This window comes from Netta rufina (genome assembly GCF_964035555.1).
Source record: "Netta rufina genome assembly, chromosome: 15".
NCBI lineage: Eukaryota > Metazoa > Chordata > Aves > Anseriformes > Anatidae > Netta > Netta rufina.
In genome coordinates, this window is record NC_140138.1 from 17,666,116 (window position 1) to 17,690,253 (window position 24,138).

Consider the following 24,138-nt stretch of genomic DNA (forward strand, 5'->3'; position numbering starts at 1 on the left):
GTTCCAGCCACCAGCCCGCGTGGGGTCGTGAATGCAGAGCCCCCCAGCCCGGTTTCGGTGGAGGGGCGGGCACGGGGCTGGGGGGGCTCGGGGCGGCGGCTGGCGGGGGGAGCACAAGCGGGGGGGGTCGGGGGGCGGCCACCGGCCCTGCGGGGACGATCGGCGCTGTGGGGGCACCGGGGGGCGGTGGGGGCAACGGCGGGGCTCCCCGTCATCGAGCCCCGGGCAGGCTCCGCCCGGTGGGGGCGGTGCGGGGCGGGCGGTGTCCGCACGGTGCCCGCCCGGTGCCGTACGGCGGCCGGGAGGAGCCGGGGAGCGGTTCCGGGTCCGTGTCCGTGTCGGTCGGCGGGGCCGCGCGGCCCGGTGGCGGTGGCCATGGACATCTCGCGGTTCGCGGCCGCCGACTTCGATGTGAAGAGCTGGGTGAACGCCGCCTTCCGCGCCCAGCAGGACGGCCCCGCGCAGGCGGACGCTCACGCGGCCACGCTGGTGCTGAAGCTGCAGGTCCTGATCCAGGAGGTCAACAACGTGCTGCAGGGTACGGCACGGCACGGCCACCGGCACGGCACGGCCGGGGGTCTCAAGCCCTGAGGAAGCGCAGGCCTTGGTCTGCTAAACGAGCACCTTAAAGTTCACGTTTAAGTGTCACCTGTACTGAGTTCTGTTATTTGCTTTTTAAGTGTCGCGGCTACTGACATGCGCCCTCTGCCACACAAGGGCTGCTGTGGTCCCCTCACTGTCCCGCTCTGTGCCCCTGCAGAAACGAGCCACCAGGCCCTCCAGAACATGCCGCGGGTCCTCCGGGAGCTGGAGGTCCTGAAGCAGGAGGCGACCTTCCTGAAGGAGCAGATGGTCCTCGTTAAAGAAGATATCAAGAAATTCGAAGAAGACACGGCTCAGTCCATGCAGGCAGGTTCTCGCCTTCCTTAGCACTCATCGGTATCACGAAATGCTGACGTTGGTGGGCTTGGTCACGTTCAGCAGCCTGGTGAAGTAAGGATGCACAGCAACACTGTTAGCGTTAGGGCAGAAAGGGGCAGGACGTGGGCTGGTGCAGGCTGCACTCCCGCACAAAAGCTGGTCGTGGTTAAATAGCTGTGAGCGAAGGAACGAGCTCTGCAGTCAGAGGAGCTGTCACCTGGCTGGCAGTGCCGATTGTCAAAGTTTCTGCCTGTTGGTAACTGGGGTACGTAGTGTTATCCAGGCCAAGTGGATACTAAAAGTACAGCTCGAGTATTCAAACTAACCTTTTGTTGTTTGATTTTCAAAGTTGTTTTAATATCTCTAGCTCTTTCAGTCGGCTCCCTTCTCTTTGTAACGGACGTACTCTTTTTACCCAGTTTTTAAAATCTAAACTAAAAATAACACCCACAATGTAAGTAACTATGGCAGTCCCTCTTTCGATGGGTAATGTTTTTTGTTTTGTTTGTTTGTTTTCCTTCAGGTCCTGGTAGAGATTGACCGAGTGAAATCTAGAATGCAGCTGGCTGCCGAGTCACTTCAGGAGGCAGACAAATGGAGCACGTTAAGTGCAGACATTGAAGAGACTCTTAAAACACAGGTAGGTACCACATTGTTCTGTTTGGTCTTTGGGCCTTCAGCTTCCCAGGCAAACTGCATTTAAAAGCAGGTTCTGGAAGTGCCTTTGAAATGTCATTTTGAAACAGTTTTAATGCTTTCTAATGTCACGGTAAGTAAGCTTGTTACCTTTTCCTGGTGGCAGGATGTGTCTGCAATTTCGGCCAAGCTAACAAGTATGCAGAGCAGCCTGGCTATGCTTGTGGATACGCCGGATTACTCTGAGAAGTGTGTGCATCTTGAGGCTCTGAAGAACCGACTGGAGGCCATGGCCAGCCCTCAGATTGTTGCTGCTTTTAACTCTCAGTCTGTAGGTCAGTAAGGCTTGGTGTCATTTGCTGTTGGTGCAGACTTTATCTGTTTTCAAAAAGTACAATGTTATTTGGGTGTGCAACATGTGTCCTGAAGGCTTTTGTCTCTGTGTTATGTGCTTTCTCTGGTGGAGTTGGGTGCAATGAAATGTTACGTACTCTGCACTTGCCTGTGTGTCCAGTGCACCTTTGCAGTCTGGATTAGTTTATCTGCTTATAAAGGTCATGCAGATGTGCGAAATGGAGGTGCTGAGGCAGGGCTACCCTGCTGACATAACTTAGTTATGCTGTGGATGCCCTCTAAATGGGAAATGCTGCTCAAATTGGCAGAAGACCTCTGGTTTTGTGTCATCACAGTATTACTGGGCTTATTTGGGAGAATTGAGCGTTATAACCAAGATGGACACTTGTTTGGGAACATTCTGACTCCTTGCTGCCTCTTAAAAGTTGTTTTATAATATTTCTCCTTTATGTAGAAAATGATTTTATATTTTTTCTGAGAACAAAGACTGTTCTTTGTTCTCCTTTCCTCTCCTACTGTCACAGCACTTCTGAAAAATACTTGTTCTGGTTGCTGCCTCTCCTCTACGTCCACATGGAGGTGCTGCTGCAGGTCTGGGGCTGTGGTGTTCCACTGCACAGCACTGCCTGGCGTCCTCACCTGAGTAAAGGCAGGGTGCTGCAGTGTGTGGCTGCAGACAGCCAGAGGAAGAGGAGGAGGGAAAAGCAGTTAGTGTTCATAGCTCCACATGCCACACTTCTAATGAATGAGACTTAATCCTTTGCAGAGATCTCCTCTCTCCCGTGCTGCTTCTGGCTTTTCCACCAAAGAAAGCATTGGTGCAAGAAAGTGGCTGGCAGCAGGTGCACTGGTACAAGGGCCTTTTCTTGGGCATGCTATTCAGAACAATTCAGTTTCAGTGCTGTTTGTATTGTCTTTGTAAAGTCTCTTTGGGGCATTTGGGGACATGCTTTTTTCACGTTGAAGAGAATTTCTCTCTTTTTTGTGAAGTCCTGTTTGTTCCTGGAGTCCCGCGGCTATGAAGATAACACAGACACAGCCCCAGAGTTTGTAATCTGTGACTTCCGTAGCTGTAGAGCACTAAAGTAACAGCGTTCTAGTTGGTCTGCCCTCTGGGTCCTGTCTCATTACTAATTTCTCTAAGCCCAGATGTATTTTGTGGACAGAACTGAAGTCATTACCCGTATGGTACAAAGCAGGCTTCTGAGGAACATGAACTAGGAGGCTGTGTGTAAGAGCTAACCGCGTCATGAGTTGGTCTTGAGGCAGCTAATTTAGGGATCAGTTTGAGGAGTGGTGAAAGCAAAGCTGAAGACTTTGTAAGGTATTTTCTTGTTTTGTATATAGCAGCTTGTTTCTGGAAAATAATGTTTTCCTTCTAGGATGTGTTCTGGCTTTATCTGTCTTAATCCTAGAAGCGTCAGCTGATTCAGAAGTTAAATCCATTCATCATGTCTGCTGTGTGTTCTTGTCTGCGTATGGGTTTTAGACAATTCTGCTTCTATTTGAGAAGATGAGCAAATGGAAGATGAGAGTGTGTCTTTCAGCCATTGTGCATCATCCCTTAGGAATTCCGTTGCTCAGTTGGGGATATATTCTTTAGTGTAACATCCCTCCCTCTGCTTTGAGACTGATTGTTAACTGACTATTATTTTGTTTTAATTAGATCAGGCAAAAATGTTTGTGAAAGTCTTCACTGAAATTGATCGGATGCCTCAGCTTCTTGCTTATTATTATAAATGTCACAAAGTAAGTATTTTGATAATATTTTAATGTGGAGGAGTGAATATTTGAATTCTTGCTTGGTTTAGGCCATAGGTGGCGCTACTACACCGCAGATGTGCTTCTGTTCCAAGAAGAATGGAACCTCTTCTTTGCCCGTCTCTGACTTTTCTTCCTGGCTCCTAACAGCTTTGGTTACTCCTCATGTTTTGAGAGTAATTCTCCATTGAGGGCTTTGTGTTCCTTTTCAAAATAGACATAGGATATGTGTGTTCTGCTTGAGTTATCTCTGTGCCTTGTAGTTGTTCTTGTTTTGCTTTTCTTGGATGTGGCTATGTCAGCAATAACTTTATTGCTGCAGTTTGCCAGCTGCTGACTTCTGTAAACTCTTTTCAGGTAAGATTAAAAGTTGGAATTCCAGACAGTTCTGTAGCCATAACCTGATCCTCAACAGTTCTCTCATGACTGTGACTTTTGAGGATTAAGTTCAAGGCTAGGGCTTGCCAAGTATTTCAACTATTATGTGGGGATATCAGTTACAGTCTCATTTTATGAGTCAAATACCAACGTTAATTAAAACTTTGAATCAACTAAGAATCCTCTAGCTTCATGCGGAAAGTTGTTTCCTTTTGGTGGTGCTGAATTATGGAAAAGTGTTACGTTGAAATCAGGAGAGGAGAGTCGGGGTGGGCATTGTATTTTAGCACAAGTGCATTGCGTGCGAAGTTCTTGGTTCAAAATAACAAGATGGAGCTGTGTGAGCTGTCAGTTCTCCTCTCAGGACGGTTCTCCTTACCCCTGCAGGTGCAGCTGGTGGCCGTGTGGCAGGATCTTTGCCAAAGTGACTTAAGCTTAAATCGCCAATTGACTGAACTGTATGACACACTCCTGGGGACCTGGCACGCGCAACTTCAGTGGGCAACACAGGTGCAGTCACCGCTTAGTATCGGTGCAGCGTGCGGGAGAGGACAGGAGTGAGCACGCTCCCAATTCTCATAAAGCTCAGAGCGGTTTCCTGGGGCTCGATCTGAGTTACGCTCTGTGTCCTGTCAGTGCAAGGCAGGGCTTGCAGCTTTCAGTTTCTCGTCTAACTTGCAGACAAGATTTGATTTCTGGTGTTACACCGAGAGCAAGGTTGCCGTGTTATTGACGTTAAAGCTGTTCTATCACTTTCATCTATATCTTAAGTTAAATTGAATTTGCTGGTGTTGCAAATGTGTTCTGTTGCAAGACATTTGAAATGCCTGCATTGATTTATCGCTTGGCGTGGAGGAGGCCCTCAAGGTCATATTGGACTGACTCACGTCACTCAGCGTGGGGTATCTGGGGGCTTTCTGCTGTCACCCCTTGAAGCCTGTGTGCTTGTTTTTCCTGTGAAGAATGATGTGGGATCCAAAAAGTTACTGTCCTTCTTTAGTGAAATGAAGTAAGTTGGTATTGTTACGCCTGTAAGAGTTTTTCATCCATGAAGGGTATGAGATTGTTATCTTCGTGTAATGAAGCCTGGTCCAGGTGCTAGGCCTTGTCCTGCAAAGGAGCTCAGTGTTACTTTGAAGTGTATTTTTTCTGCCTAATGATTTGATGTGAATTACAGGTCAGATGTCACCTTGCATTTTAGCAGATATTTTTTAAACTAGGGATCGAAAGAGAGAAATGGCACATGGGAGAAAGTTTGTGTCCCTTACTCTGTGTTCGTTTCTGCTTTCTGAAGAACTGTTGGGCCTTTTTCACACTTCTCAGTATCTCCAGCAACCTTGCTGCAGCAGACTAGTGGTGATCCCAGCTTTCAGAGCAACTGAGAGAGAATAGCTGATGAGAGTCAAGATAAAAGGCTGTAATGCATGTTACACTTGTAAAGTTGAGGTTGGTGGATGTAAATAAATAAAGTTCCCAGCCGATTACAGTATTTCTAGCCTTTCCAGTGCTGACTTCTTATCTGACCACTAAATTGGCTCATGATATAGTACTATTGCTTCATAGCTTACCCATGTGTGTATTTTTTTCCCCAAACACCTGTGTAAACCGAGTGCACTGTTTTCAAATACCATTTTCTGCCAGCTGGATATTCCAGTGACTGCAGTGACTGTGTTCTGCTGAATTCAGTTTTTGACCTATCTTTAGTTTTTTCGGCTTCTGCATTCGAAGTGCGGTTTCAGTGCAGTATCTGTAGACCTAGGCTTTGGTAACAGGGCTGACCTATGTGCTAGATCAGCGAGGTTCTTGTAGTCTTAGCAGACCTTTTTTTTGTGCAGGGCATGGAGAAGTCCAGCTCGGCTGCTCCTGGCTTCTCTTTTGGCTCTTTACTCCCTGGTCGTGGCAGCCTGCCTCTCTGCTGACAGCATTTGCAAACCCATGTGTTCTGCCTCTTCTGTCCCTGTTTCAGGAGCCCAGGTCTTTGTGGCAAGGGCATAAATAAGGGAGACTACCTTGGCCGTGACTGCCATGGGAAGCGGAGTGCTGCTCGTGCAAAGGCTGCTTCTGCTGGGCGGGCAGCAGCACGTGTTGGGGGGGAAGGTGCCAGCCGCTCAGCTGTCAGAACCCACGCGGTTTGTCGGTGTCTGCTGAGACAGTGACGTGTGGTTTGTACATCGTGGGGCTCTGTCTCGAAGCTATCTGCTGCTTCCTGCTGTGTTCCTGTGAGATAACGTGCTTTTGCTAATAGCTTTTCTGTTACCACAGGTTTTCAAGAAACCCCATGAAATTGTGACTGTGTTGTTGATTCAGACCCTGGGAGCATTGGTGCCTTCCATCCCTGTCTGCCTCGGCACTGCCATGGAAAGAACAGGCCAAGAAACCAAGCTCAATAAGCTGCTGGAGCTCTATGATGCCACCATCCACTTTGCAAAAGGGCTGGAAGTAGCCATGCTGCCAAACCTGAGTAGGTTCTTGCACCAAGTTAACGCCTGTTGACACCTCTGTACAGTTCCGTTCTGAGATTTTGTTTAGTTTTATGTGGAAGGAGGCATTACCTCTTCTACAGCATTTACCCCTTACGTGGCATTTGTATCTTTGTGTGTGTGTGTACACATCTGACACTGAACGTATTGACATGATACTGAATGAGTCTACTGCAGTAGACCTATTCTGAGCGTGCTTGCTGCCTTGAATAAATAATTTAATGCTTTTCCTTTTACAAGCATCAGTATTTCATCTACCTAACAGATGAGGAAATGTCTGTAGGGAAGCTATCTGTGAAACATATTGTGAAAGATCACAAAGAATAAAAGTTGAGGAGTTTCCTGGAATTAAGTAACACCTTAATAAACAAGAGAGAACCTGTTAGAAAGCTACTTCCATTGGATTTTTAAATTTAATTTGCAGTTTTTATGTTGATACTGGATTATGGTTTAATTAATTGATAGTGCCGGACCAAATATTATTCTGAATGGTTTGTAGCTTATTCCTTAGCAGCATCCTTGGCATTTGATTCAAAATCTGACCTATGTTTTTCATATCCTGTGATGTTTGTCATCTCGTTTTGGTCACGATTTGGTGAATAATTCCAATGAACCGCAAAGTGGTGAGGTGCTGTGTTTACATAGGTTTATACCTGACCTGAAGTGTAGGCTATTTATAGTCTTATATTAATCTGGTGGGGCTCCTTCAAAAACTAGGTATGGGAAAATCCTAAATTAAAGCTAATGGAGCATTTCTAATACTGTGTTTCCTGTTTTGCTTCATCGTAACGTTGTCTTGAGCTACTTAAACCCAGATTCTTACTTGATCACGTAAATTACGATTACTGGGCAATTTCAGGGGACACGACTGTCATTCTGTCTGTTTTTATTGCTTTCATGATTGTGTACTCTTGTCAGTCATTTTCTATTTTTGGCTTGGCTTAATTTGTGGGTCATATTAGAAAAGATTAAAAAAATTGAAATAATGATGTCAGGGTCTAAAAGATGATGGAATGGGGAGACAACCGCCTAACTGTTTCACCTGAGTATTTACAAAAGAAAAAAAAAAAAAAAAAGGTTGTGTTCTGTATTTCCATCTCTTGTGCCGCAGGATGAGGTGTTTGGGACAGAAGTATCTCAAGAATGGAGAGGCCAGGTGACTCAGCAGAACAGGGTCAAACCAGTTCCTACTCGATGTGTGTGTGACGGGAGGGTTCAGTTATGAGTCATAGCACAATTCAGGTCGGAAGGGACCTCTGGAGATGATCTAGTCCACTTTCCTGCTCGAATCAAGGTCCGCTAGCAGCTCAAACCATGTAACTCAGGTTACTGTCCAGACTGATCCTGAGAGTGGAGCGTGGATACTACTTCGGACAACCTGCTCCATGGATCGCCTGTCTGTAGGGTGTAACAGTTTTTGGTTATAACCAGGATTTAAAGTAGTTCTGGTTTGGTACTAGTTCGTGTTTGTTAAAGCTTCCAGTTAACACCTAGTGTCCCGATCTGATTTGAGAAACAATCATTTTTGACCTGTTTTTTGTTGGAACAGGTAGCTGCACCAAACCCAACAGAATGTCACTGGGATGCTAAGTTCAGGGTTCCCATTCAGCTCTGGTTGGTGAACACCATGAAGTGGTAGTCTTAAGTGAATCAAGTTACTGTCAAATTATTTCAAGTATGAAACAGGCTTTCTGGTAAATGAGAATTGCCCCTGGTTTGAATTGTGGCAGCAATGTGTTTCACTTCTCAAACGGTTTCAATACTTAGCTTCTACTGCAAATTGAAATGTTTAATAGATCGTTGTCACACAGCCTGTTTTGGAGCAGTTAGTTATTTTCTTGAGGTACCCGTTGAGGTAGAATATCTTGGTTTTAAGAAGCAGGTAGAGATATTAACCTTTTTAAAAATAAATAAATCTATGTAGTTGAGACTTAGAGCTGTTGTGCAACATCGCAAGCCTACATAGAGCGTGCTCTAATTGAAGAACTCATGCATGTTGCTTGGAATAAAGTTTATAGTATCACATGCATTTACTTGTAGACTAAACATCTGATTCTTTGTAGAGGAGCAGAACCTGGTAAAAGTGATGGAACTAGCAGAAGCCGTGTATGATCCGTACAAACCCTATCAGCTCAAGTACGGAGACCTGGAAGAAGAGAATCTCCTCATTCAGATCAGTGCAGTGCCCTTGGTAATTCAGCAGCCTTTGTTCATCTATGCGGGGAGAGGCTTAAAACTTCTACTAAATACGAGGGTCTTTGTGAGGGTTACTGCTCTCTTTCCTCCTGTACAGTTTTGGTACTATTTTCTGTTTGCTGTATGTTTAGATACGGTTGAGTAAATTTTGCTCAAGAAATAAAGTTCAACATCCCTCTCAGGTCATAGATAACTCCTTTCTTCTGCTCTTTCACCCAGTAGCAGGCACTGTGTAGATCTGTGAAGAAAAACTTTACTAAATATTGTCAGCCAAGAGACAGCCGCAGGTTCCATAGTATTTATAGAGTTAGTTTCAACCTTTTTTTTTTTACTGTTATTGTTATTTAGGAGCATTGGGAAGTAATTGACTGTGTCCAGGAACTGAACCATTCAGTCAACAAACTCTTCATTCTGGCTTCTGGAGCCATCGACAACTGCGTTAAGCTCACCGATGGACTGGGAGTATGTGGGCTCCTTAAGGCCCTGAAAGCTCTCTTCACAAAGTAAGGTGCTTTTATTTGCACTACTGTGTATAACCTAAGGGAGTAGGAAGTATTCAGCTTGTGGCCAAGGACTTTGTAGTTTATGAAAAATGATTGAGCGCTGAAAGTATCTATAAACTTAATGTGAATCACCTGGCATCCCCTTCTACCACTTCTGTGATTCAGGCAGTCACTGTTTCTTAGTGGAAAAATGGAAGATTTTATAGCTAACGGGAAGACTTCCCTCAACCATTTCCCATTCTGGTTGGGCTGAATTTTCATTTTATTAAATACTTTTGGAAGGAGAAATGCTTCCACAAACAAAATATGACAAAAGCAGATCAGGCCGATGAAAGTAGAACTAGTGGGGAAATACATACTTACTGAGACAAGCAACCTCATATTCAGAATCTGCTTGTAAGTGCAAGATACCCTAATGAGTGAGGTCCCCTCTAAGTTCTTGCTTTAAAATGTCATTGGCAGACTTAAATGGTATTCCAGTACTGTTAACTTCCTTATTCTTTCCTGATATTGAAAGCACTGTTCATGAGCTCTTACCTCACTGTCCTGTGAGGAAGAGGAAAGAGAAAAGCACCCTTCCCTGATCTCATCTTCTTTATGGGCAATTACATAGTGTGCGTGCCTCCAGCTTATGGGCATCGTTTAGAAAAGAAAATAAGACTGGGGGGGGACAAAACAAAATGTTCTCCTCTTAAACTCGTTCTCATCTGGGGAGTAGCTGAGAAAACAAATTCATGAGATTGTTGTCACTGTGTTCCTGGAATAAGGGCCAAGTGATGGTGGAGTAGCAGTAGCTTTATAAGCTTTGTCTGGTCTCTCCTAGGAGACATGATCAGTGCAATGCTAACAAAAATATCTTACTCATACCTTATCATAAGAGTGAAAAGTTCCTAGTAACCCATATGCAGCAAATTGAAGGAGCAAACACATGAGCTGAGTTTCTCCCTGACTTCTAGTGTAGGCTTGGGAGGACAGTGCCTGATCAGTTCTTCACATGCATGCGCTTGGGCTGGAACAACAGCGTCTCTTGTGAACTCTTCTTCTAATATTTTTAGTTCTTACTTGGCCATTGCAGAAGGCTTAATGAGCAGATCAGAGGACATGCAGTAAGTTGCTCTCCAGTCTGTTGTCTTACACTAGTGCTTGTCTTTTCTCCATTTGCCATTGCAGGTATACTTCTGATTTTACAAACACATTGCAGTCTATACGAAAGAAATGTAAACTGGATGATATCCCATCAGATTCCCTTTTCCAGGAAGACTGGACGGCATTCCAAAACTCTGTTCGGTAAAGGGCATTTTTTGCTTGGCCCAGCACTGATTTTTGTAACGAAGTTGGAAGGGAATTACTTGGGGTCATTTTACACCAGTTCTTAGCGCAGAACGCGGGGCTATGTCCTCTTTGCTGTAGTGTTGCTGGGAGTGTTAGTATTAGTGACAGGGTTTCAGATTGCTGCTGGCACAATAAGTGCAATGTGGCCCCCCACCCTGTCTGGAGCAAGACTACGTGTCATATCACTTGAAATAGCAGCAGCTCTTAGAATGGTTCCCAGTGACAATGAACCGGCATTAGCCATGGTGACAGCAAATAGCATGCTGATGAGGGTGTTGGACAGGATGGTGTTAACAAATGGATGTAGAGTTAATAGCCATAGTACAAGATGTATGCACTGTGGGCTGTGGTTTGGTTATTGCATTTTTTAACTTATTGACACCTGGCTGAGATGGGTTGTCTGGGGATCTGGCATTATCTGCCTAAAATTTTACAAAATATGTTTTTATCTTGTTCTTTCCCAGAATAATTGCTACTTGTGGTGAGCTCCTTCGTCAGTGTGGAGACTTTGAGCAGCAGCTAGCCAACAGGTAAGCATTACTGGACTGAATACATAAGCTGTCAAGATAGGTACCAAGTCAAAAAAAAAAAAAAAACTTTCCAAGGTGCTTTAACTTCGTACACCACAGATGGAAGAGCAGAGCCACTGCAATTTTTTATCCCATCTTTTGAAACATCAGAGATGGATTGCACACTGTCTCAGTCAGTCCTGTGCTCTGAGACAGCCATAAGAATCATTTTTTTCTTGGACAGCTGGCTGGTGTGTCTTGTTCACCTGGCTGGGCATCAAATGGACTGCTACATTGTGGTAAGGAAGGAATTTTCCACCAGATCAAATTGGCAAGATTCTTACCCCCCTTGTGACATGGGACATGAATCATTTGCTGACATGCATTTAGGTGTGCCTTAACTGATCAATTTCTCGTAACTTGAGGAGCCCAAAGCATGGGCAGCATGTAGGTCTTTTGTTGCTTGTGAGCAGTGTAGTGTTCAGTATGTTGAAATTCTTTATTCTGACTCAGGTGGCTGTATTTGGTGTAAGACATAGCGGCCTGCAGTGCCCACAAGGCTGGGATTGTTCCACATTTTCCAGACTTACTGAGAGCCCAGTCAGCGTAGTATTTATGCAGTCTTCTGCTTGCACAGTAGAAGTAAGAGCTGGCTGTAATTAGCATCTTCCACCAATGATACTCTCTCCCAGCGTTGACACTCAAAAGCCGTTAGAAGTTATTGAACTGTTCAAAACTTGCATCTGGTTTTCAATTTCTTCTCTCTTCTGTGTCCCAGAAGAATTAGCCTTGTATTGAAAAATACATGTATAAAATATATATTACGCGTGTGTGTGAATATCTATTCATCCGTGTATATATATGTGTGTGTGTGTGTGAACAGAATGTGTGAATATATGCATGCGTACCTAACTGCCACAGGTAAGCCACGAGGCAGTCGGCAGTACCCCGGGTACAGTTTTACAGGTGCAGTAAGCTGATCTACAAGGTGAATTGGACCAGTTGCATGATACGACCAACAAGTAACCTTGTTCAAAGAGGAATGCTTTTCAATTAGGCTGGCAGACAAGTGTGAGTCTGTTCTGTCAAACACCACAGTGCAAAGGGTAAAGGAACTTGGGGAAGAGTAGCATGGCCTCTGCTCTTCAGCTGTTCACAAACACACCCTAAACTACCTAGTGATCAGACCAGACAAAGATTTATGCCCCATATTTACTGTTTCTGAGACCCCAAGGGCAATGGTAACTAATTTGTAGCAGATTTATTTGCTGTGACAAAGGGAGGGAGTGCACTCTTATAGCTCTACTCTTCCCTTCTGGAAACTGTGAGAACCTCATCTCAAAGCATTTCTACCAGTATCTAGAACTGTATGGTCTCTTTGCAGTGTTTTTGCTACCAGTTGGTTCTTAGCATTTGATGTGACTGCTTTGTCATAAAGATTTTTTTCTCTCTGTGGAGGGCTCGCTGGGCATTGTGGTTCCAGGTTGCTCAGTAGGAAGCTGCAGAGCGATCTGTGATGCTGCCCTCCAGCTCTGGGAGGGAAGGTGTGCAGCTGAACCAGCCATCGCCTCGCAGGGCAGAACAATAATCACAGGCTGTGCCAGCAGGGTGATGGAGCCAGAGGCCCCAGTAGCTCTGAGTGCTATTTTTTCTCTCACTTACCTTGAGATGCTGCCATGGGTTGTCTTTGGAGCAACAGGAGGACAACAGTACTGATTTTGGAGAATTTTGTTGGTGACTTTTTACACTTGTTTTCAGGATTTTGTCAACTGCTGGGAAGTATCTCTCGGACTCCTACAGCCCTTGTAGTTTTTCTGGCTTTCAGGATGCCAGTTCTACAGAAAAGAAGAGCTCTGTAAAGAATCCCTGGCAGGAATACAATTACCTTTTGAAGGAGAATCCATCCGAGTATGCCAGCCTTATGGAAACACTTTACACCCTAAAGGTAGCTTTGGAGCGTTGGAGAACCTGCCTTGATATCAGGCTGCTGTTAGGCCTGTATTTGGTAGATGAGGCCTGGATTCCCCCTGCAGTGCAATTACATTTCACCCCTTTTGAGGGGCTATGCTCTGACACCAGTCTGCTGAGAGAGAAAATGTCCAAACGTGAAGCCTGGGCTCATTTCATCTCTTTGCCAGGTCACGTCTGTTCTGTGAACATGCCCCTGTAAATTCACTTGGGGGAGATTCTGTCACAGAAAGCATTGGGGTGATAGTGCTGAAGCCATCTCAAATTTTGGGCTTCACATACTGGCTTCTCAAGACTTTATTTGCTAGTTATACTTCACTGCTATATCCATTTTGAAATGTAATTCTGCAAGATCATTCAAGCATGCATCTGTGAACAGGGTAGAATGACTCTAGTTATCTTCTTGTGGATCTAAGTTATGTTTGCCGTCATCAGTCACTTATAATAGTGAAGTCGAGGTTATGAATTCTGTCTCTTATTTCCTCAAAATGTTTTGATTTCTTTTGTACTTGATTTACCTGCAACGTATGCAGCTCTGCCATAAGTATGTTGACTTTAAATCTTTGCTAAACAGTCAAGTTTCATATGTACTCTTCATGTAAAACTCTTAGCTCAATTCCATGCAGGAAATTACTTGCACCGTTTGAGTAAATGGTCATACTCATAATTCTTTTATTGCAGACAATTAAATTATATTTTCTAAAGTTTCTTTTAGAGTTTACCTGGCAGAATATAATACACTTTCTGTGTTTCTGCCCTCTCTGCCCAAATAAGGTAGGAAAATTGGAGGGAACTGGATTGTAGTTTAGTTATTTTCATCTCTACTAGGGAAGGTGTAGAACAGACGTAGTGCAACGTGAAGCTTTGTACCTGTTCCAGAGGCATTCTGATCAGGTGCATATTATAATGACAGTTTTGCCATTTTCTCTGCAAATTTCTCACTATTTGGCCTCAACTAGTACCTCACATGGCCAGAACATGATGCTGATTCTTTGTTAAACATTTCAGGCAGCAGTGCTCAGTTTCTGTCTCAAAAAACTAGCTGGAATAGGGCATCCCAAAGGAAGCAGGCTGTGCTATGGCAGAGGAAAGCCATTTTGTATTAGGATGGCCTAATAAAGACCTCTTTAAGAATGTTAACATAGCTTTTCTGTGGTCAGTTTAATGTCATCTGTATGTAAACATTTTCCTTTGTGTGTGCGTTAGGAAAAAGGTACAAGTAACCACAACCTGTTGTCCTCATCTCGATCTGCCCTGAGCCGCCTCAACCAGCTGGCACACCACCTGGCTTTTGATTCTGTTTTTCTTCGCATCAAACAACAACTGTTACTTGTTTCAAAGATGGAGGTGAGTAATGGGTACATTCATCTGATCTGAACCTGCAAGGTTTACCCGTGGGATACCTTAGGGTGGAGTACAGCTCAGTGTTGCTTACCTTTCTCCTTTTCGGAAAATTTCCCTATGGTATCACCTTTCTTCCTTGAATTGTGCTCAGTGGAAAAGTTTGCTTCCCTTCCTCCACAGCATTTTCAGCAGACAGCTATGTTTGGAAGCTGTGATGTTTGTTTGAGATGATGCTTTTCTAACCTGTGAGAGCAAGTATTTCCCATAGGGATCTATGTAAAAAGGATGTGTATATTTTGGGGATGAAAGAGGACAAGGGAAGCGGTTTTCTCACCATCTGTCCTCTGTATTCTAGAGAAGTCTTTGGTATTCTTAGCTTGTGTTGTCGGGTGACCCCTTCTCGGAATACTAATGGATGTCATGCTCCAGAAAGTCATAAATAAGATTTGCCTTTCTTTTTTTTTTTTTTTTCCCCCCTTACAGGGTTGGAACTCTGGTGGCATTGGTGAGACCCTGACAGAGGACTTGCCAAACTTTAGCCTGACTCCTCTGGAATACATCAGCAATGTAAGAGCGTGCAAAGATAGTCACTAGAAGCTCAGTGCTGGAAACAGCCTGAGCTGTTATCCTTCTAATCCCCATTTGACTTGCTGTTTTCTCTTTCTAATGCAATAACAACGAAACCTTTCTGATATTGAGGTGTCCTGAATGGAAAGGCAGAGTGAGCTGTTCATTCCTCCTGACTGGGTACTCCTCAGTTCTGTGCTGCTGAACATCATTTAAATTCCTCTTCCATTCTCCTTGTTGGTGTTTCAAGTTGCTTTCTTAATACAAAACATAATTTAAGAAGCAATTTTTTTTAATGTTACTGTCATTCTGTACATCACACGGGGAACAGATTTTTCAAGGACAGGCTGCAACCGAAAGCTTTTAATATTTTGTTTTCACTGGTTTATGGCCTATAGAAGTGGGTAGTCAGACAACTTGTGGTATAATTTAATCGTAAGTAGTTCTGAATTTAGCTACCTGAGGTCTTTTATGAGGTTTAGAAAGTTCATGGGTAGTGTATCAGGTAAAATTTCAAGGGAAGGTTGCTTTTGAATTTCTAAATAGCTTTCTTATTAACACAGTTCAGCAAGAGGGACCTGCACATGGGTGAGAGGCTGAATATGCTCACATCACTTTAACTGAAAGTTAAAACTGAGGTGTTCATGGCTGTTACTTGATTCTGTGGGGAATCAAAGGACATTTCTGCCTGTCCAAGACAAAGAGGAACTTCAGAAAGTTTCAGATAGATACCATTTGTTTTCAGGTCTTTTCGGACATCTTTTGAGATCTACCCTTTATCCAAGTGCTGAGCAATAGGTGGGTCAAGACTGAGTCAAGACTTAGTTTTGGTTAGTCTTGGAATTACTCTACGACATTATGCAGTAAAACTGAAAACTAAGAAGCTAAAATTACAGTTCAGAAACAAATTGATGTGGCATTTATGATGTGTAGAATAGGATGCAAAGTGCTGTGAGCTTGGGAAAATATCTATTAATGACTATGCTCCATAACGGGGATGCACAGTACTCTGAACTGTGCTTGCATCTAAGAATATTCTGTGTGGCTCAGGATCATCACTTTATATACAGTGCAGTATTTGTTGCATGTCTAAAGTTACGTAGCTCGTGTGTGAGTTTGTGGGCATGCAGCCTGCCTGGGAGTGAGATGTTTCTGTAACTCATTGTTACTTTGTCACTTGAATCCATGTTTCCTCTTCTGTGCTTCTGTTTGGTTCAGTCTCTTAGATTCTGATCAAGAAAAAAAAAATGCCAGGAACACTGCAGATTATCAAAAATGTGCATAGAGCAACAGTTCTCTGTGCAGTTTTTTCTTAATGTGGTTGTTTTAATGACTGGCTCAATTACTTCCTCAGAAAGTATTTCTTGTACAAAGCGTAACGATAAGCAGGAGACTTATCATAACAGAGATTTGTTTCTGAGCTACTGTGGGTTAGTGAGCCGTTGTCCAGCTCAGCTTTCTGCTTTCAGGTGTGGATAGCTGTGGTTGATAGTTCTTTAGCAAAGCACTTGCTTCGCATTTGTTCAGTGACTCAGCTTTTTGTGCTTTTATTCTAGATTGGGCAATATATTATGTCGCTTCCTCTCCACCTTGAACCATTTGTCACTCAAGAGGATTCTTCTTTGGAACTGGCGTTGCATGCTGGAAAACTGCCTTATCCCCCAGAACAAGGTAAGGTGAAAACAAAGACCTCATGTGTCTGGAGGAAAGCTTTCACATTTTGACATTACAAGGGCACGATGCATTATGGTAGCAGAGCTGTTTGAGATGCATTTCCTACTGCCTGTTCAGGCTCTTTCTTCCAAGAGTCTCTTGGTATTACCCAGAAGGAGCCTCTAAATAATCAATAAAGCTACTTTTTAGTTTTGTTCAAACAAGAAGCTTTAGCAAAGTCTATTTAAATTCATTGTTCATTAGAACTGTGGATTGGATGCCAGGTGTGAATTTTTACTGTTTCATAGCTGGAGCAGTATCTAATTTCCTAGGTGCTTTCTCACAATCAGCATGAGTATCTGATATGCTTGCTCTTGTTCCTTGAGGATGTTGAGCTACCATTGTCATCGTTTTTGGGGTGCTCGTTCACAGCACAGTTCTGTGATAATGATACTGGATGTTCTACTATCTCTCATTAAGCTCAAAACTAGCATTTAGAGTAGTTTATTGCATTTCATTTAGTCCTTAGGGGACCACCTTTGCTCTGAAAGTGGAGAGGAGGAGGCACAGGTGTACCACGTCCTTACATGCTACACACAGACCCAGTTGTTTTCTGGAGTTACCTGTGTTTAGGCTCATATGAAAACAAGCCATTTTAAACCCACTTGGAGATTAAAAATAAATAAATAACAATTGAGCTCTTTGAGCCTCACATTAAGACCTGCTTTTTAGTGCCTGGTTATTTTTGTTGCCTGTTCTCTGTTTTGGGCATTTTCGTGTATTTCAAGAAATAGGGATGTCAGGATGTGACACCATTTTCGAACTTTGGGTTTACCACTATTGTGGAGAGGGATGAGATTATTGCCTAGCATGGTCTGTTAGTCATATTTTTATACATCACTAGATTGTAGTCTTTTTGCTACAGTCCTGTGCTAAGAACCTGTGTCACAGTGAAAATCCCAGTGACAAAAGCTTCCCAGAGTCACTGCTTTTCAGAGCAAGAATCTCCTGGGTTTTTGGTGTCCGTCAGTATTGATTTCTATTTGATGACAGTATTACAATGTGCTTGGTTTGTGTTTAGCTGTATTTGTGCACTAGGAGGTGGCAAGGAGGAAATTCCTGTCGACTGATGATCATGTTTGAATAGCTTCTCAGCTGAGCTTTTATAGCTTCTGCTCCTTATCACGTCCACTGCCATCCGCTACAGTTCGTGGCGAGGCTTGGACTGCCTCGCAGCTTGCTGGATGGGGAGTCCTGCTCCAGCTTTGCACTCCTACCCTCTCGTTTGTGCTGCTTCCGTGGCAGGGCCAGTTCTAGTCTTCTACTCCACAGAAAAGGAATCACTTTTTAAATTTTATTTATTTATTGGGACAGTTTCTTTCAACAATACGTCAATGAAGAGATTTAAAGCAACTTCCCAAGAATGCTGCAATGCATCAGAGCTGCGCAGGAGTGAGCAGCAAAGAACAGGCGAGGAGGAAGCTTGTGACTTTGTTTAGAAGCAGTGAGTTGTGAGGTTGGCTGACCATCTGTGACTGTGTCACCGCAGTCTTCTCATTGAGGCCCTGGAGCGTGTCCAGAGCAGGGCTACGAAGCTGGTGAAGGGCCTGGAGCACAAGTCCTGTGAGGAGCAGCTTTGGGAACTGGGGGGTTCGGTCTGGAGAAGAGGAGGCTCAGGGGGGACCTCATGGCTCTCTGCAGCTACCTGAAAGGAAGGTGTGGGGAGCTGGGGGTCAGCCTCTTCTTGCAGATAACTAGTGATAGGACCAGGGGGAATGGCCTCAAGTTGCACCGGGGAGGTTCAGGTTGGAAATGGGGAGACATTTCTTCCTGTTGCTAGAAAAAGGAAGCTGCTGAGCTCCTTTTCCTCAGGAATAAATTATTTGGTCTTACACAAAGTAGTAATGCTGTTTACTTGTCAACAACTTTTTCCTCTGCCTCTGTTCTCTGTAAATCCAGGAAAAGCTACTGTTATACCCTCTGTGAAATGTTAACCTGTGCTTATCTGTTCCAAAGGTTAGGATCCCATGGTCAGCAACTGGTCTGCAGTCTGTCTTGTTTCAGGACAGGTTCTGCATCTTTGGGAATTGCTTTTCTTAAGGGTCCACCTATGTGTTCTGTCTCTGCAGCCAGGATCTTGCTCATAAGAATGCAATTCTGAAATGCTGACCACTTCGTGTAATTTAATGGTTTTAACTCTAGCTGAAAAATCATTAGAGCTCCCCTGCTACCACCAGTGCCACCTGAGCCTTCAGCGATGAGATACTGGGCAGAATGGTTAAAACCCGTGTACTGAGGGAAATGCAGGTGGTGCAGGTGGCTGCGGACACAGCTATGGTGCAGTTGCCTATTCAAGACTTTCTCCTCAGAACCCACTTCAGAAGCCCTGAGGAGTTCTTTCTGGATGTCTTTCATTAATTTCTTGCAGCAAGCTGGGTTTTGGCTCATGTTTGTTCTTCAGATGGCTGTGCTTACCTGTTGTGTCGTTAATCCTCTTGCATTTAATAGTGGCTGCATAACACTTCCCAGCAGGTTGGCAGCACCCCAGCATTTGCTGTGGTTGATCTCTTTTCAGTGGTGGTTTCCACTGACAGTCAAGGAAGTGTAGACCTTGGTATTTATCATCTTCTCTAGACTTCTGAAAGTATGCTCTTTGGTTTAGGTTTTAACATTAATTATTTTGTCATCTTAAAGAATTTACATGTTTAATAGTTTATTAATTTTCAAGATGAAGATGAGCACAGAATGACTCTAAGGCATTGAGGAAAAAAACCTGTGAATCCATGTAATTGCAGTAGTCTGTAAACCAGTCCTCAAAGATGATCCTATAGACCATGCCAGGCAGTGCCTCTGATTCCAGCCTGATCTCCCAGGCTGGTGATCAGGTGGTCAGGTCTTTAGAAATTGTTAATCTGGAGGATTTAGAGAGGGAACTGAAGTGTTCTGGGTCTTGAGCTAAATGTTATTTTACATCACAGAAGATATGTGGCTGCTTTGATTACTACAAAAACAGCTGACAAGATGAATCCTAATCAATACATTAACATCTTCTAGAAGAAACAGTTAACCATTTATGAATTATGTCTTGTTAGAAAACCAGCAAATGAAGGTGAGCGAGACTGCTGACAGCTAATGAGAATTTTTTGTTCAGGAGATGAATTACCTGAGCTGGACAACATGGCTGACTACTGGCTGGGCTCCATCGCCAGAGCTACGATGCAGACTTACTGTGAAGTCATCCTGCAGATACCAGAACTCACAGTACATTCAACAAAGCAGCTTGCCACAGACATTGGTAAGCTCAGTGTACACCTTGTCCTGAAAAGCGTCGCTGTAACACATGGGCTTTTTCATTGCGTTAGATTTAAAGGAACTGCAACGTGGGTTCCTCCTTTAGTCCTGAGCATGATTTTCTGGTAGGTACTCCCGCTTCTTAACTGCTTTGTGCTTCTGACTGTGAAAGTCAGGGCCATTCAGAACTGACAGGATTTCCTTACAAGCCAGTCTTAGCAAGGAAGACACTTGTACGTAATCTTTTCAAGTTTGGCACTGCCCTTTTCCTTCTTATTGGTGCTGTGTACTGCCAGCATATCATGTGTGGGGTATGCAGCATGTTCTGAGTCTGCTGGGACGTGCTCCAGTAGGTTACAAAGGGAGCACCTGGTTGATTTTCTCCATCCACATAATAGCTGGAATAGGGAAAATGGGCCAAAGGCTTTTAAAAAGTCATTGTGGATCACCTGACCATCATCCTGCATTACAAAACTTATCGTATCAGCTCCTCGGTGAAGGTTAACTTACTGCCCTGCTGCTCTGCATGTGTTAGATGACTGAAGATACTTTCAACATGGAGAAATTTTTGGGAACAAAGTGGAAGATAGTTGGCACGTGTTCACCTCTGCCTTATTCCATGTCGTGCAGAGTGACTGAGGGAGGACTGATGGAAGGTGTTGGGAAAGGTGACATGTAGAATGTTGAGGAGATGAGTTTTTTCTTATCCTAAACTCATGAAAATGCCACCACCACACGACTGCTACAACTGGTGTTAATGCAAGTTAGCCCTTTTCCCTGCTGTAAGTCATGGGTGCTGATTTCCCCCTGGCCAAGCTTTAAAGTTAAAGATACAGACAACATCTCCTCAGCTGACATGAAAGTATGCTTGAATGCTTGTGAACTCAGCCTTCAATCTTATCTTTTGTGGTATTGCTTAAAAACAAACCACTGGAGTAGCAGCTGGTTGCTTGACGTTCTCCCCGGTTCATCCTTAACTTCCCCAACCAGCTTGGAGCCAGTGAGCTGGAATCCCCTCCCACCTCGTCAGCCATTCACCTCTGCAGAAATTCCCATTTTTTCTGCAAGCTCTTCACATCTGAAAGTGCAGTTGTGATCTGTCGTGTGCGGATACTGAAATGTGGCACAATGTGTCTCAGTCTTCTGAACTCAACAGCTGTCTGAACTAGTGTGCAGGAAGCCAAAGGTGCCCGTCAGTCAGCACAGTCCGCTTCCAAGTGCACTGCAGTTCTTGGTTTTGAGCTAGCAGTGACAGTTCCGGCTGTCATGGAGAACAACTTGTATTTGGGTGCTGCTTGCACAGTGTCTGTTGTCTGTTCAAATACATGTTTATCCTTAATCTTACAGATTATCTAATAAACGTGATGGATGCCCTTGGCCTTCAGCCGTCAAGAACACTGCAAAATATTGTATCTCTGTTGAAGGCAAAACCAGAGGACTACCGGCAAGCTGCAAAAAGTGTTCCTCGCAGAATGGCCAGCAGCATTGCTGCAATGAGAGGCCTGGAGTGTTAGCTGTAATGTCTCCACTGCTAGATTCAACTCAAGGGCTGAACTGCCTTTTTTTTTTTTTTTTGATTCTGTACAAACTTTGCAAGGACTGGGGAAATGTTTCTGGAAATAAGAGGATTTGTATCTGAATAAGTTTAAACAATTGCCTAATTCTAGGAAAAACTGGTTCCATGGTTCCATTTTTCCATCTTTAGAAACGTGGAAAGATGTCCCACAACCAAATTTACCCAAAACTATCTGGATTATCTTGAACAGGCTGAGTGGCACTGACTTCTAAGCAGAAATGTTCTGCTGCCAGCTGGAAGTTCATGCTTCACATCGGCAAGATGACCGGCTTTTTCGTAAGAGTTTAATCAATTCTGAATCTAAAATTAGGGGGTAGGTGCAGCAAAGATCAACTGATTGGAAGCTCTCTTACCTGGTGGCAGTGGTCATTGCTCAAGTTTGTCATTATTCAAAGCCAAGAAGACAGCCTCATCAATTAGTAGAAGAGGCATGATCAAGCTCAGTTCTGAGAATGAAACTAGTCTTGTAGGTTGTTTCTTTTGAGATTAATATGTCCTACTGAAAGCTATGAAGATGGTAAATTTAATGGAAGTTTCATTTTCTTGTAAAATTCATTAAAGCTTGATGTATCTTTGTAAAACGTCTTGTCTAGCCTAAGTACACTTCCAGAACTTCCACAGCTTTTTGTTAATGAGAAAACTGGGCAAAACACAAAGAGGTCCTAAAACTGTAATGCCAGCTGTATAAACTGTGCTCTATAAAACCTTATGTGCAAGCTCTCCTGTTTTGGAGGAGAATAAAATCTTTCTTCCCTGTCTTTATATGCCTCTACCATTTTCTCCTCTTTTCAACACCAGATGCCTTGGGTAAGTAATTTTTTTCCCAGTACGCCTATTTTTGCCTGTTTCCTTAACTTGGTTCAGGTTGCTCTAATCAGTGTTTTGCTTGATCCACAAATCTCTTTGCTGTCTTTGCCAGGGAAAACAGTCCAAAACAGCCTCTGTTTTTTTAACAGCTATTGCTTGTTGTCCCAGCATTGCTACGTTTGTGGTGGCCCCTTTTGGGACTCTTCAGTCTGACACATCTCCCCTGGTGACTGTGTGCTTAGCTGCCGTGACTGCCAAATCTGCTGCTTTTTCTCATCAGTCCCCTGCCTGTTTTTGTCACACCAACACCTTTTTTTGTGTGTTCTATAGCACACATGTAACATGCAGATACGGGCTTATTTTTATCAGATGTGTTTAGGGGGTAAAATTGGGTTCCTTTGCTGCTCTCGTCTGGACTTTGGTCATGTTTTGCTGCCAAAAATTTAGTCTGGGGAGGTGAGGAGAGGAAGGGTATTTTATAAACAGTTTTTAGACTTTGCAAATTTTGGAACCTAAAACGTTTCAGAACAGAAAATTAAAATAGTTTTCTGCATTTATTTTCTTGGCACTGTTCTCAGTTAGATGGTTATTCTTTTTGTTTGTGAGTATGAAAAGACTATTAAAAAATCCACAAATGAATGGGAAATTTGGTGCTGTATTGAGCTGGGACTTCTCGGGTGCCTTGTTTTGCTGTGACTTGCTCTTGGACACCTCTGTGCCCAGTCCCGTGCAGGGCACAGCCGAGTCTTCCTGTGGCCACACTACTGCAACAGCAAAAAAACGCTGCATACATACGCTTATCTGTGTGTGGCAATCAGTACATTTGGGAAAGAGCTAAACTAGTAAAGAGACTAAGTCAAGTACCCAAGACACTTTCCACTTTTATTAGTTGTCAGACGCCCTCTATAAACCAGCAGTAACTGGAATAGTAAACTGTCCGTGTCCTGCCAAAGTACATGCTGTTCCGATTTACCATAGGTGTGAGAGGGGTGAATCTCATTGTTTGTGCCTCTCCCATCCTTTTCCTAGCTTGTAACTAGAAAGTGAGGATTTTTTGAAGCTGTTCTTGCCCGCTGTTACAGCAGTTCACAGGGCAAATAGCCCTGGGCAGGCACCCAGCTGGGGCTAAAGGTTTGAGGTGCTGGAGGCTGCCTGCGCTGCCAGCTCCTCGCTGAGACCTGCTGCTGCCTCTCCTGTCACTGCACGGGGTGCCCTGTGATGGGACCCGCGGGGGGCTGCACGGGAGGGCTGCCTGCCCGATGTGCCCCCACCTCCCCGTCCCTGCAGCACGTCTCGCTGCTGCCAGCTCCTCCTGGGTCCCGGTATTTCAGCAGCACCAGGAGCAGGCTCAGGTGGTTCTCAGGGGTTCTGCCCTGCAGAAAAGCGCCTGGCATCCCTTTTGCAGCATCTTTCTGTATGGACAGCTGTTTGGGTTCCCCTGCGACTGGCTCTCTTGGAAGTGATGCTGATAATGTCTGTTGGGGAGAGCACAGGGATACGTGCCCAGGCTCTTGCTGTCAGCTCTCCTGGTGGCTTCCTGCATGAGCCCGGGCACATTGCTGTATTGCCTTGGAGCGGGCAGTGTTTTTTCACTTGCAAAATCATTTGGAGGTCTTCCCCAGGGAAAGTATGGGTTGGTCTGTGCCTGTGGGGTTGGTGGGGAAGGGCGTCAGTCGCTTGTTTCTGGGTCAGCTGTTGTGGGACGAAGCACTGCCACCGCACAGGGCTCTCCTTTTCCGTGAAGGAGCCAGGCCGTGGCTGGCAGCGTTGGGTAAGACAAGCATTCCTTTCGGGAGAGGGGAAGCGAGGAGCTGAAAAGTTTAGGACAACTCTTGTAAGAACTGGATTCCTCTGTCTGTAGC

General features: G+C 44.3%; 1 protein-coding gene across 1 annotated transcript; it reads left to right on the plus strand.

The window, feature by feature from the left end:
- Positions 1–303: 303 nt before the first annotated feature.
- Positions 304–22,258, plus strand: COG7 (component of oligomeric golgi complex 7). Its single transcript, XM_084295882.1, has 17 exons — positions 304–538; positions 761–909; positions 1,445–1,561; positions 1,724–1,892; positions 3,578–3,660; positions 4,438–4,560; positions 6,313–6,511; positions 8,594–8,721; positions 9,075–9,229; positions 10,400–10,516; positions 11,026–11,091; positions 12,829–13,015; positions 14,245–14,385; positions 14,866–14,949; positions 16,506–16,620; positions 19,754–19,897; positions 21,241–22,258. Exons 1-17 carry the CDS (start codon positions 376–378, stop codon positions 21,405–21,407), a joined length of 2,307 nt encoding a protein of 768 aa, XP_084152008.1. The 5' UTR covers positions 304–375; the 3' UTR covers positions 21,408–22,258.
- The last annotated feature ends 1,880 nt before the right edge of the window (positions 22,259–24,138 follow it).